Source organism: Panthera uncia, chromosome F1 (assembly GCF_023721935.1).
Source record: "Panthera uncia isolate 11264 chromosome F1, Puncia_PCG_1.0, whole genome shotgun sequence".
Lineage (NCBI taxonomy): Eukaryota > Metazoa > Chordata > Mammalia > Carnivora > Felidae > Panthera > Panthera uncia.
The window spans coordinates 1,251,607-1,266,155 of record NC_064813.1 but is presented as its reverse complement, the minus strand read 5'-3'; the positions used below and the strand labels follow the sequence as shown (position 1 = coordinate 1,266,155).

Genomic DNA, 14,549 nt, shown 5'->3' with positions numbered 1-14,549 from the left:
TCTGGACGCCCTGCTCCGGGCACATGCGATTTCCCGGCATCCCTCGTAAAGCACGCGGTCGCAAGCTGAACAGTGCCCCTCGGGATTGCTGGTGGCGGCCGAGGACGCTGGGGACCCACCCTCGCTTTCCACAAAGGGGCCTCACAAGCTGACCCTGCCTCAGCTCAGCGCCAGGACCCACTGCCCGCCAGACGCCCTGGGCTCCTCGCCCCGCCTGGATTTTCCTGCTTTTTCGGAGCCTCATCTCCTATTCTGAGCCTGTCCTGATGGAATCCTGTTCAGCTTTGTGTCCTCCTGGGATGGATCGGTGGCCTTCACGTGAGAGTCACGGATGCTACTAACCATTGAACGGGACAGGGCTCAGTGCCAGGCCCTCGCGCCCCATCCGGACGACCTTCCAGTGTCCAGGATGCCGCTGCCCGAGGAACCAGCGCTCATGGGGCCCCTGTGTCTCCCTAGGAAGTCCCATCATCCCACTGCCCTGACCACCTGGGTCTGGCATGGGTTGGCTCCCCAACTGAGAGCTTCCCCAGACCTAGGACGGGTATCTCCCAGTAATGCAGCCCTAAGTGACACGTGTCCCATTTTCTCGTTTCAGACGTGGCCGCTGCTGGACATGCGGCTGTGTCCTTACTGCTTCCCTGGGAGGCAAGCGCTAAGTTGTCTTCATCCAATCGTGAAATGTTCCTTCGGCACAAAGAGTTGCTGGTTTTGGAGACCAGTTGCCCAGGGTGCAGGGTGCAGGCCGTCCCTGGGGTCTGGGCATGACGCGGGGCCCTGGTCCCCTCTGTGGAGAGGGCTCTCGGCAGCCCGCGGAGCCCAGAAGTCCACCCCAAAGCAAACTTACTCTCCATGGAAGTGTGGGAAAATCAGAACAGCATCACAGGACCTGTGCTCTGATGCCATTAACCGGCCACCCTTCCCTGGAAGCTTCCAGCTCTGCCCCTGCTGTCCCCATTGCTGCGGAGAACAGACTGTGCCCAGCCCTGGGGCCTGATGGAGGTGTCTCATCATAACTTCACACGGGGACTGGTGTTTATCCAGCTCTCATTTTCCCTACCTCCCCTGCCCTCAAATGAGGAATATATTCCTACGGGGAAGGTGGTGCTGTTTCTCTGAGGTACCAGGTGTCTCTGAAAGAGACAGGGTTGGCCGCTCAGAGCCCCATCACGGCGTTTGGGACGGAAACGCCGTGGTGGTATGTAAGTCACCCTCTAGGAGCCAAACAGCCTCCTGGTGCTGGTGCATCTCTAAACCAAAAGCTGTGTGTCTGCCCCTGGGGTGCCTGGTCCACGGAGGAGCCTGGCTTTCCTGGGGGACAGGTGCATGCTGGAACGGCAGGACACCCGCACTCAACAGGCTGCAATGCCCGGCAAGGAAGGAGCTGTGCTCACCGAGCCGATTCTGTGTGCAAAGCTCAGCCAAGCCCCCGAGACACCTGGGGCCCCTCGTGAGACCGCCCGCGGGGTGGATAATGTGGCCGAGTACGGTCGGTCCTCACCCCAGCATCCACCTAAGATGCGTGGGTCCAGCTGTGGGAGGACGTGGGAGCCCCTGGGAAGGGACGCCCCCCTCACAGGACAGTGGTCCCCAAGGGAACTCAAGGGTGTGGGGTCAGGGTCCAAGCACAAAACCATGTTTGCGCTCAGCAGAGGATTTCACTTATGTCACGTCCAAGCCCAGGCCCTCATGACACGCCAGTGAAAAGTCTCCTTTCCTGTCATCTCTCAGGGACACAAAGCACATGGAGTGACAGCCACTGGTGCCAATGCTGGGGAGGGTGCAGGTCCGGCCCTGAGGGTCTTGGACACTGGGTTCCGGTGCTCAGGGCCCCCGCGTCCCCGTCGGTGTCCTGGAGCCGGGCTTACCGTCTGTGGGTAAACGTGGGCCCCGTGCTAGTAAACGTCTGACGGCGAGCGCGAGGGGTGTAGCGGGGAGCAGGGGACGTGATCCGCAGCTTTGCCCGTGTCTGTGTCGCAAACACTCCTGCCACGGCCCATCGCGAGGCACCAGCGGCCCCGAATAGGGTGAGGCGTCCTGTCCCTGCCGAGTAACATTTCCGCGTGGGCACCACAGTCGCGCCCTCAGGAGCACAGATAACAGGAAAACGTACTGAAGTAATCAGGAGGTGGGGAGTTGTGACTACGCGTCACCTTTGTTTTGAATATAATTTATTTAATCGTAAGCTTACATAAGCAGTTTTAGTAAGGGCCGTGCACGGACGGCAGATTAGCAAACTCCCGACAAAATGTATCGACCGGCTCGCACAAGCCTAGCACTCGGCCAGCTGGGAAGGAGGAACGTGCGGGCATCACGTGGCGTCCAAGGGGTCAAGTTCAGCACACGAAGACACTCCTGGGCACCCAGGAGCTTAACGGGAGCAGATATGACTTGGCCACGTGGGGGAGACCTGGGAGGCTCTGCTTCGTGGCCTGTCACCCTGCACGGCTCCCGGGCACAGGGACAGCGGGAACACAATCCAGGGAACGCCGCGGGGGCCTCATCCAGCACCCAGGGTGACCGCAGCCCTCCGCCCAGGCCTGGGGGCAGGGGTGGCCCGGCACGTCCAGTTTGCACAGCCCACCCTGACATCCGGACTGCTCTCCCCAGCACCCAGTTTGGAAAGGAGCAAGCCCACATCCCAGGAAGGGAAAGGTGGAGACGAGGGTGTGTGCAGGGACACAGCGTGAGCACAAGTGATCGTCCTCGAAGCATGTGCTGGCTGTACTCATCTCTTACGCGGGAGAACAAAACTGTCTTAACAGCGACAACTTTATTGCGATTCCCACACCTGAAAACAGGAAGCAAGGGGAAGATCCTGTTGAGAGGGTTGAGCGGTTACCCGGGTCGCGTGCCTGGGACAGCAGGCCCAGGATGGGCAGGAAGAAGGCAGCTAAGGTTCACTAGCCGTGCCATGGGCGTGACCCACGAGGGGAAGTGCTCTGTTGTTCCAGTAAAGGCTCCTTTCAAGTCTGCGGGGGCGCGAAGGGGGGCTGAGCGCGGAGCACCACGGTTTGTGGAGCGCTCGTTACAAGAACGGGCCCCTGGTTGTCACAAGCACACCAGCCAGGGAGGTATTACTGCCCCACTTTACAGATGAGAAGGCTGAGCCGCAGGGAGGCCGGGAAGCTTGCCCAAGGCCGATCACGAAGTCATTTACGCTGAGCAGACAGGAGGTATGCCAGGAGCCACCCTCCTGGGGCAGCCACTCCCGTTCTCCCTCCTCCAGCCGTGGCCCTCCCCGAGGTGGTGCCTCCGGAACGAGGCACCGGGAGGACAGCTGGTCCAGATGACCTCCCTCCCTCCGGGGCCCCTGCCCTGCCTGGGCGCAGGGCACAGGGCACAGGGCACAGTGAGGACACCGCCTCCTGTGGAGTGGGGGCCTCTTACCGAACTTACCGCACGCAGGGCCCTGACCACGTCAGATCTTTATAACAAGTGAGTGCGGCGGGTGCCGTTACAAACTTCCCTCACCACCGTGAAAATGAAGCTGAAGTGACCCCCCCCCCTTGGGGCCTGCGCTCCCCCTTCGGGCGCGGCCATCAGGCCTGCAGCACTGCCTCTCTGAGGAGGCAGGAGCCAGTCACAACAGCGCCCTCCCAATGTCTGTGTCCCCAAGAAGCTCTCTCTTGGGTGCCCAGGCCCGGGCCGGGGAGGGAGAGCCGTCCATCAGCCACTTTGGGATTCACCCAGAGCACTGCCCCTGCCCCACTCTCCTCCCTCCTTAGGTCACTTCTGTGGGATGAACAGTGATGGCAAAGGTACCCAGTGGGCAGCTGTGCCCGCCCAACAAGTGTGGTTCTTAGCTGGCCACCGGGCACAGCACCGAGACCTGTCTGCTGGCTCCTTCGCTGGGGCAGCCGCACTGGCCAGAGCCTCCCTGGCTTCCTGGTGGGTAACGTGGGGTCGCCGTGTGTCAGGGGTCGTAGCCCAGAGCCCGGCACCCAGCACGGCTCCAGCGGGGTGCCCACTGCTCTCAGCCCTGTGGTCACCGTCCGCTTCTCCCAGGAACTGAAAATCGGCTCAAGCTCCGGACAGACCGGTGGACTTGGGTCCCAGCCACAGCTCAGGGGAGGGAAGTACTCGGATGTCCCTCTTTCAGAAGCGTAAGACCCTCCCAGGGCGTGCTGGCAGCTTTTAAAGCTTTCAAGGGACCCCCTTCGGGAAGAACCTGACACAGTAAAGCAAGTCTGAGGCTGGGGCCCAAGGAAAAGAAAACCAGCCACTTTTTCTCCCGCTCTGTCTTTAAATCTCCTTTTCTCAGAAAGTTTATGCTAACTGAACCTTATCAGGAGCCCAAGCTACTTTGCTGGCTTTCAGGTGATGGAAAAGACATGGGGTTTTCAAAGTCAGACAATCTGGGTTTAAAGACAGGTCTGTGGCTGCTGCTTGACTACAGGTCAGTCACTTACCCTCTCTGAGCCTTTCCTTCCTCACTTGGGAAATGGGGGAAATGCGGGACACCTGGGTGTCTCAGTCAGTTAAGTGCCCGACTTCGGCTCAGGTCATGATCTCAGTTCGTGGGTTCGAGCCCCACGTCGGGCTCTGTGCTGACAGCTCAGAGCCTGGAGCCGGCTTCCGAGTCTGTGTTTCCCTCTTTCTGTGCCCCTCCCCCACTTGTGTTCTGTTTCTCAAAAAATAAAAACATTTTAAAAATAAAAAAAGAAAGAAAACGGGGAAAAGAATCGTGTCAACCCCACAGGATGGCGAGGAGATCAAAGGAACGAAACCCATCTGTGGACGATGAAGCCCCAGGCAAACGTGAGCCGCCACGATTTGCTGCGAAGAAATGCTCAACTGCAGGAAGCAGAACCTCGGGGAAGGCGTGTGTGTGAATCCCCTCCCTCCATTCTAGCGGTCTCTGTGTCCCTGTGTCTGCCATCACGAGCCACTTGTCACCTTTTGGGAAGGAGGCAAAGTACAAAAACGAAGGAGACCGCTCCAGGGAGAGACATGTGGGGGCGAGGGTCACGTGCAGGTGGCCTTCTCAGGCTCGGGCTCAGAGGCGAGGCCCAGCAGCCCCGAAGGCCGCTCTCCCCCGGCCTCCGTTACGCAGCCGGCACGGTGCGCCCTGGACAGAGGGGAGTCTGCTCCCCAAAATGCCCCCCGGAACCCCCCGGTTTTATACCTTCAGCCTCAGAGCGGAAGCCTGAGTTTTGTTCCCTACAGAATTTTTAGAAACAGAACAGCTTTTTGAAACTTTTCCTCCCTACCTACCAGTTCACCGCCCGTACGGAGAGGCAGCCAGCCTGTGAGGGGTTTAAATGAGGCGGCCGGGTAGGTGTGGCGCACAAGCTGTCGCTGCGTTTTAAACATAGCTCACGACGCGCGGCACAGACACCATTCACAAACCTGAGTCACCGGTTCCAACGGGAGCCGCGCACGTGTATAAATAGCCTGTGTGTGTGTCACACAAAAGAGAGGGAAGTGTGGGGAATAAGGTAGAAATCATCGTGCCCAATTTAAACATAAAAACCTCAGCCTTGTCATTATTTACAACCCCAAGGACACCTCCTACCCAAACAGGAGAGGACGTCAGAGGGAAAATTCTAAATAAGCCAAAGTCCTCGAGTGGCACTAACAGAACGAATGACGTAGCATCACAAAAGGAGGCTGTAATTGCGCCGTCTCGCCTCCTGGCCGCCCGATGCACACAGCACAGAGCAGGTGCAGGGCGTTTCCCGGGCGCCGCTGTTTGGGGTCCTTAAGAGAAGACAGGCGTTGACGACGTCGACCGGTCGATTTGCCTTCGTTGATTCTGCGACGGTTTTGGACCGACAGCGGGAGAACACAGTTTGTGGTGGCAAAGAACACTTTGAACGTGAAAATGCTTTAAAAAATCATTCTTCCCTCCGATTCCCGCCTCCCCTGTGACTTTGGACATAATTCATGGCCAGCAGCCCGAGCCCCAGCTCCCAGTGTCGCCGGGCCGACTCCCACAAAGCAGAGCGCGAAAACAGGCCGCCCGCGGGCTCGGGGCCGGTGGGAGCCAATGGCGAATCCGCACCCCCGCAGACCCTCCCGCGGAAGCGCAGGGCGCGGCGGGGCTCCGAGGACACACAGAGGGCTCCCGTAGCCCGCGACACCCTGGAGGCCTCGGCAGGTCCTGGGTCATTCTGTTCCTGGGCAGGCAGTTTGTGGCCTGCCAGCCGCGCACCCCCCGCCCGCGGTCCCGGGCTCACTGCGGACCGCACGGGGTGCTCAGAGGGGCGGGGGTCACTCAGGCAGCAACAGTCCTTGCTCAGGAGAGGTCCCGTGGCCCAGACGGGATCGCCACCTGGGTGCGGGCTGGGCAGCGACCCCCACGCTCCGTGACCTCGGTCCCCGCTGCCGCAGGAATCCGCCGTCCGCAGGTGTCTCTCACGCACCCCAGTCCGGGCCCTTCTCCAACCGCCAGCCAGTCGCGAGGACTCCGCCTCGAGCCTCTCCCGTCCCAGTCTCTGATGACCTGTGCGGCCCGGGTTAAGAGCTCACTAGAGTGTAGATCATGCTGAATGCAGAAAGAAGAGGAAGAGAAGGAGTGAGCGGGAGCCCAGGAAGGACTCAGACCCTCACAACAGGGTCCTTCCTGAAGCCAGAGCCCTTGGCTCCCTTCCCGTCCTGGCACCGGAGCCAGGTCCCCCCGCGGTCCACATCATTTCCCACCACGTCGGACCAAACACCTGCTGTGAGCGCGCATTGTGTCCCCTGGTGAGAGACGGGATCGCTGCGTGCCTGTTATTCTCACCCGCACGGCTATGATGGCGGCCGTCCCCTTTCCTGAGACTGTAAGGCGGTCCCCGGGGTAGGGGTGCAGCGGATTCTTTCCCAGCAGCTGCCTCGTGCTGACGTGATGGCTGCGTCCGGGGCTCCCAGATTATGCCGCACCACATCTCACCATCGCCACCACAATGACCATCATCGCTCTTCCGAGGTCCGAGGGGCACACAAACTACGTGATCTCTTACGGGGTATCTCCCTGGCCCTCCTGTTTCTAACAGAATCCAGACATTAAATGTGCATTAAGAGCACGTGTGCCAAGGTGGTGCCCAACCCTGCCAGCGAGGGGTAAGGAACCCTGTGCTTTTAGAAAGGGCTGCAGGCTAATCCTGCAAGACCGAGGAACGTTCCACACCAAAATACACCACATACACGTATCTACACGTATACCAAAATAGACGGCACCAAGAAAAGCGACCATTTTTTCACATTATAGAGAGAAAAATGGATAATCTAAGGAAGAAAACCACATGAAAGAAACCGCAGGGTTTTACTTCAATCCCTATCCGGGATCGAAGCTCAGGAACGCCTCGGGACGGCTGGTACACCTCGTGGGCACAGAGCATCCCTGGCCGGGCCCCAGCTGGAGGGCCCACTGCACCCCTGCCTTGGGAAACCTCACAGGCTTAACGGCTCGACAGCGGGGGCTTCAGGGGGTGCTTAGCCTCTTCCATCACGGGGCCCGGGTGCCCCTGCTGCAGTCGCGGGCCTGTGCCCAGAGGCCGCCCTGCCCCTCCTGGAAGCCAGCAGGGCGAGAGCACGCCTCCCCTCAGTGCCTGCAAATGGTGGTGTTTCAGACACTGCCTGTCTGTCCTTCAGTTTGTCTCTGCCTCCACGCTGCATTCGCTAATTTCTTTGTTTCTAGAACAAAATTGGAACCACCGCTCTGCCTGGCCGGCACCCTGGGCGTCCCTTCCTCGTCGAACCTGGTGCCTCACTGCTCTGAGGAGCTCCTCAGAGACCCCGTCTCTCCGGCCCCAGAACCCCCAGCCCCTTCGATGCAGGCCTTGAGGGGCGCACAGGACCGTCAGCCCCGGCCGCCCTCAGGGGGGAAGGGGGTCCACGTGCACGCGGAGAGCTGCGTCCAAGCTGAGCACGGTGACAGACTGAAGTGACAGCCGCTGGGACCCCAGTAAAGCCGGGGCTGGCACCTCGTTCCCGAGGACCTCACAGACGTTAAGAAATGTGTCTGAGGCCCTAGCTGGCGGCCGAGTGTCTGGCCCGGAGCCTGGGATCCTCTCAGCAGTGTGTGCTGACCACCCCAGCACCCCCGCTCGGGTGGCCTTGGGGCCAGGAGACATTTGCAGGTTCCTGGGACGCGTCCGAGTGGATGCCACATGGCCGTCTTCTCAAGCCAAGAGAGCTGAGGCGGTACAGCGTCCTGCCCGGTTACCCTGGGTCATGCGGCCTCCCTCGTGCTCACCCCTCCCTTTACTGCTGGCCCGATGGCAGACACCCCCCTCCCCCTGAAGGCTGGCCCGATGGCAGACACCCCTCCCCCCACGGCTGACCCGACGGCAGACACCCTGTCTGACTCACTGGCCTGTGTGTCTACAGTGCGCACAGTAGGACTCACGTGCTCCTTGCTCTGACCCTGTGCCCGCCTAGGGCAGGCGTCAAGCCGCACGTTCAGCACGGTCTCCCAAGAAGGGCGCCTGGCATGTAGGAGGTGCTCAATAAATGCTGCGTGAGTGAGTGACCGAGAGCGAGGAGGGCAGGTGAAGGGTGTCTGTGACGTCACTTGCTGTCATCACGGAGAGGGCGCGGGCTTTGGCAGAGGGATGTGCCTCCTCGCCTTGACCTCCGTGGCTCCGGGGCCCTGAGCGATCCGCTCCTCACGGGACCCCCGACTCTGTGGCAGGGGCACCCGGAGCCCCACAACAGGAGAGGCTGGGCACACGCCAGTGAGCAGCCTCACTCATGCTAGCCCCCCGCTGTCGAGCCGTTAAGCCTGTGAAGCTTCCCAAGGCAGGAACTAGTCTGAACAAACTTTAGTTGCTAGAAAGTTCTGATTTGGAGTCAGACCCGGGCAAATCTGCCGGGCACCCTGGGACTCTCCAGGGACACTTCAGAGACCCTCGGGCTCCTTGTACGTTGAAGCAGGCAATGACCCAGGACCCTCCGTATGGAAGGAGGGGAGAGGGGTCACCCTGAGCCTGGACTGACCCTCCACCCCAAGAAGAATGTGGTAGAATAACTCTGAATCCCCCGCCCCCCCCCCCCAGGCTGATTTACCCCAGAGGAAGTTATACCCCAAGGACCTCTGGGTCTTCTGGACTCTGGGATGTTCTGGGGAGACAGGCAGGTCTTACCCCTGGGGGGACGCCCAGCCCCGAAATCCTGAGTCAGCAGATCCAAACCCAGGAATCTGCATCTTTAAGAAACTCACCTTCCTCACCCTGATTCTGATGCGAAAGAAAGACCAGACTTTGTTAAGACTTTTCTAGAGCTTTCCCATGACAGCCAGCAGTTGGGAGCTTTGTGTTTGGGACCGGACTTGAGATGTACCTGCAGCTGTGACCACGGGAAAACATGTGACGTCTAGGGACGTGGTCTCACTGCTAACGTGTGGGCAGTGACGGCATGTGGCCCCCAGACTGAGCGACGTATACCAAGCTCTTGGCTCGAAGCAGGGCTCGTGTGTAAATGTGGATAAGTGTGGCCGCCCCGCAGCCGGCCCAGCCTGCCCCCTGCCTGAGGCGGCCTTGTTAACACCCCCTCCCTCCTCTCCCTCACCCGGCTACCGTCCACAGACCAGTTTGGAGGCAGCGCTGGGATGCTGGCAGGTTTCGTGGCTGCAGGTAACCACAAGGTGGCAAGGTGGCAAGGTGACAGGTGAGGTCCCCAGAGACGAGCCCAAAGAGGAACCAGAGAGGGACGCTTTAAGAAAGGGCACCCCCCCACCAAAGGCATCCTGTTTACGCCATCTGTTGGGTAAGACACTCTACCCAAGGCGGGGGGAGGCTCCTGAACAATCGCAAAGTCAGCAAAGTCAGTTTTACCTGATTAGCACGAGGTTACAGACCATCAGGGGAATTGTGAGCACGCGCATGTAATGACCCAGCGTGCCCCTTCCGGGAGCGTGACTGCCACGCAGAGTCTCCGTTCTGGTTCCCCGGATGCTTACATGTGGACTGGGGGCCACAAGGCTAGGCCCGAATGGCCGAGCTGTGGAGGGAGCCCTGTGGGGAAGGAGCGGCGGCCACACGTCCCCAACCGCCTCCTCAGAGGTGCACCGTGTGGCCCTAAGGACGCGCCCGCCTGCAGGCGAGGACCTCTGCCTTTGGGCACGAGCCCTCGCCCCCGACCCAGAGTGAGGTGGCTGGCGTCATACCCGCCAGGCTGTGACCCCCACGCTCACGGCCCCCCCCCCCCCAAAAAAAAACCTGCCTCCTTTGCTGCAGGAGTGAAAGCGTCAGGAGGGGCAGAAACTCACCAGTAGAGGTAATAGAAAAAGGACAGCAGGTAGAACGCCAGCTTGCACCAGGCCTCCTTCTGACAGTAACTCAGGGTGTCTGCGTTCATGACCGCGGGCGGGTCGTAGGCCAGCTCGGAACTGTCTGCCGGACAGTGAAAGTACCTGCGGAGAAGAGGACACGGCACCCTTGGCCCCGAGGCTGGGCAGGGACGTGAGGGCGTCCGGGGAAGCCCCCCTGACGCAGGACTGTGTCCGGGGGCCTCCGCCGAGCGGGCGTCTGCCTTCGCCGACTGGAGTCACCGCCCGGCCCGGCCCGTGGCTGCTCCCGGACGCCGAGGTCCCCCGGCATCACAGGGATTCCACCCACGTACACAACAGAAGGAGGACGGGTCACCTGGTGCCTGGAGACAGCGAGAAGAGTCTCCTTCCTCCAGGAGAGGGGGGTCCACAGCACACGTGTGGGGGGGGGGGGCGGTCCACAGCACAGGGGTGTGGGGGGGTCCACAGTGCACACCCACATGGGCATCCACACAGGTACGGGGTGCTACGCACAGAGAGAGCCGCAATGCCACCGACCACACTCGCTTAACTACCACTGGCTGTTTTCACACCGTCCTCCCCCCAGACCCTCTTTCAAAATCCTGAATTCCGGGGGCGCCTGGGTGGGTCCGTCGGTTAAGCACCCGACTCTGGCTCAGGTCACGATCTCACGGTTTGTGGGTTCGAGCCCCGCGTCGGGCCCTGTGCTGACAGCACAGAGCCTGCCTGGGATTCTCGCTCTCCACCCCCCCCTCGAAATAAATAAAAACTTTAAGAAAACAATAAAATAGACCTGAACACTACAGGAGGGACGTCATGTCCTCACTGGAGTGGGAATGGTTCACATCACTTGTCTTCTTGCTGGAAGGACCCAGAGCAGCAAGAGAACACTGGCCATGGTGGGGAGAGAGCAGTGAGGGAGCAGGGAACCAGGGAAGGGAAAGCACAGGGAATAGATGGGGCGGGGGTGGGGGGGAGTGTTAAAGCTAACTTTGTCTACCTGGAAACACCACAGGCCTCGTTCACGGGAGGTGGGGACTCCGGTGTGGGAGGCTGGGTGGGGGGTGGGGGCCACCGGGGGGGCCGACCTCTGGCCTCTCAGGCGGATGCTGTGTGTCCAGGCGGGGAGAGGGGCTCAGAAGAACACCTTCTAACCAGCACTGTGGGGACTGGGGTTCCAGCCCCCCCTCACCCCCGTCAGAGGACAGTGACGGTGTCAGTCACCACCGTGTGCCGGGAGGACGCCGCAGGCTACGCTCCTTGCCTCCCTGGGGGCAGATCCAAAACCTACGGACCTTGGTGGAGAATGTTCTAGGCGACCTCGCCCAGTGGACGCAGGACGGCTCAGTGGGGAGAGCCAGGCTCTGGGGCTCACAGGCCACCAGACCGACCTTCCTCCAGTCGGCCACTGACCTCTCCGAGCCTCAGCTTTGTCATGTGTAAAATGGGGGTGAAAGTGCCCACTCCACGGGCTCCTGGGACCACCGTGGGGGACGCTGGACACAACAGCCTGCAAGCAGGTGGCAGATGCAGGTGCTGAGGCCGCTTTCTGTAAAGCGCTCTGAGAGCGAGCACAGGAGGGGCTGAGCTCAGGAGAACGTCCTGGCCCCGGGCCTGGGGGCCGTCGAGGACCCCTTCTCTGGCTCGGCCTCCCACTTTGGGAGGAGCGATAGCCCTGAGGATACGACTTTGGGAGTCCACAATAATGACTTTGGCGCCTGGAGAGACACCTCATTACTGCAAGGGTCTCAGGGTGATTCCTCTCACAGGCAGAGGACTTCACAAGGAGCAGGACAGGCGACAAGGACATAGACTGTGACCCGCACAGAGGCGGGGCTGAACAGGCCCTGGGCAACTCTGGGCGGGGTCCCAGAAAATCCAGCCCATCTGACAGATGCTTGTCTTTTATTAGCATGATTCCCAGGGGCGCCCGGGGGTCTGTCAGTTAAGCGGCCAACTTTGACTCAGGTCATGATCTCATGGCTCGTGGGTTCGAGCTCTGCGTCCGGCTCCGTGCTGACAGCTCGGAGCCTGGAGCCTGCATCAGTATCTGTGTCTCCCTCTCTCTCTGCCCCCGCCTTACTAATGCTCTGTCTCTTGCTCTCAAAAATGAGGATACATATTTTTTACAAATTTGAAAAAAAAAAAGACATAATTCACATACCAAAAACTTCACCTTTTTAAAATACACGGTTCAGGGATGTTTAGCATGTTCAGCGAGTGGCCCAGCTGTCACCAGGATCGAATTTCAGGACACTCTCACGCCCGAAGAAGAAAGCCCCGTACCTATCGATGGTCCCCCGCCCTCTGTCCCAGCCCCCAACCTTCCTCCCTTCTCTTCAGAGCTGCCCGTTCTGGACGTGTCACAGAAATGGCCTTTTATGACTCGCTTCTTTGACTTGCATTTTCGAGGTCCGGCCACGTTACAGCGCGTATCAATGCATCGCTGCCTTTTACCACCAAGGAACACGCCATTGCAAGGACGTGCCGAGTTTTGTGTGTCCGTTAATCCACGCAAAGCGGATCTCTCCACTTTGGGACTTCTGTGGAAACGCTACAGCTGCTTGTAACGGGGATGTGTGAGGTTCGAGGCCGCGGCGAGCCGACCAGGGAAGAAGAAGGGCCTTCCCTTACGAGGCTGCCGTGCGGGAGGAGCTCCAAAAGAAGGCTGCGGAGAACGGGTCCCCCCAAACGGAAGAGAGGAAGGCATGAGGTGGCTGGGGCCTCCGGGGCCACGGTCTCTGGAGGGCAGGCCGTCCAGGCAGAGAAGAGGAAGCACACACCCGTCCCCGGCAGACTTACCTCCAGAAGTGATAGAAAAGCAGGGGGACGTTCAGCCCCAGGGTGAGCCACTCCTGCGCACACAGGAACATGATACAGAAGAGGCTGTGGATGGAGTATTCCGGCAGCACCAGCTGAAGGGGGAGAAGAGGCAGAGGCCCGCGTTAGACGGAGGGAAGTCACTGCTCCCCGACGGGCCGCCAGCGTGCTCATGACCCAGTCACCGCCCCAAGACTACGCTCCGTTTCTGCTACGCTTTCCTCTTAGCGGTCCCAGAGCCACGCTTCCCACCCAAGTCCGGTGGACCCGGGCTCTCAGCGCCCTACGTACCAGGCGAGAGCGCTTGCTGCCGGGGGTCACGGAAGGCGGGAGGAGGGCCCGGGAAGAGACGCGCCGATACAGCTTCCAGTGAATCTGCAACCGCCCGGCTCTTGCTCTCCGAGCCCTGTGCGCCCTCCCGTGCGAACCCGTACGCCACGTAAACAGGCGTATTTATGTCCAACCTGGGAGGGCTGGGAAAGCCCTGAGAAACAGCATTTTTCCTGGTGGCGGCTGGACCAGGGGGAGCCCGAGAGAAAGAACGCGTAGTGACGATGAAGGCAGGGAGGCCAGCCTCCGCAAGATGGAGGCCAGCCCGGACCAAGAAGGGTCAGATGCTGGGACCAGCAGAAGGCCAAGCTCCCCGGCCCCAGCGTGCCCACGCGGGTGTAAATGCCACAAGGTTTATCAACTCCCCAGCGTGCGTACATCTTAGCGTTAGTCAAAGTTGGGACGGTGACCAAAGTGACGGCACGGGAGAAAGTGGGTCTCCAGGCCGGAGACGGAGCTGGAAACGCACCACCATCCCCGTCACGTAGGAGCGCGTGCTGTACCTCGGTGCCTCAGTGGGGCACCAGCGCCTCGGGGCCCTGGGACACTCCTCCCCACCACCCCGGCCGGAAGGCTCACCACAAATGCCGCTTCCTAACAGAAGCCTCGCCCAGCCCACCCCTCCCCACCCCGCCCCACCCCGCCCCCCCAGGCCCCCCGCGGCGGCCCCCCCCCCCCCCCCCCCCCAACCCCCATCCCCCCCCCCCCCCCCCCCCAGCGCTGTCTTTGCTCATCTGTTCGCAGGTGCTATTGGGACTCAGTAGGGACCGAACAAGCACACGTGTCTGCAGCATGGCCGCCTGGCGCTGGGGACGCAGCCCGCGGTCACCCACCACGCTTCCTCCGGGCAGGAAACAAACCGCCTCCGGCCGCCCCATCCGGGTACGGGACTCGCCTGCGGGCCCCTCCCCTCGGGCCACGGTGTTAACCGCCCCACGTGACAATGCAGAGGAGACACGTGCCAGGCACGCGTGTAAGAAACGCACTTTGTACCCACGTGGCGTGTCCCCGACTCACGCGTCCACCGGCCCACACCCGGGAGCCCTGGAGTCGAGCTCAAAGGGCCACTTTCCAGAGTAGGGGACTCGGTGGGTGAACCTCACCTGCCCGGGTCCCTCACCGTCCTCCCCCTCGGGCCCCTCACCGCCTGGACCCCCCCCCCCCCCCCCCCCCCCCCCCCCCC

The 14,549-nt window shown here is 61.0% G+C and overlaps 1 protein-coding gene across 2 annotated transcripts in view; it reads right to left on the bottom strand.

Moving 5' to 3' along the window:
• Window positions 1-2,153: 2,153 nt before the first annotated feature.
• Window positions 2,154-14,549, bottom strand: part of CNIH3 (cornichon family AMPA receptor auxiliary protein 3) — an 89,281-nt gene continuing 76,885 nt past the window's right edge. The window contains exons 4-6 of one of the 2 annotated variants that reach the window (XM_049633798.1): window positions 13,019-13,131; window positions 10,196-10,339; window positions 2,154-2,791 (exon numbers count right to left, since the gene is read on the bottom strand). In XM_049633798.1, coding sequence (XP_049489755.1) covers window positions 2,230-2,791; window positions 10,196-10,339; window positions 13,019-13,131 — 819 coding nt within the window. In that variant the 3' untranslated portion in view covers window positions 2,154-2,229. Of the gene's footprint in view, window positions 2,792-2,811; window positions 6,491-10,195; window positions 10,340-13,018; window positions 13,132-14,549 lie in introns of those variants that run through there. The other variant, XM_049633799.1, reaches the window with a different exon arrangement.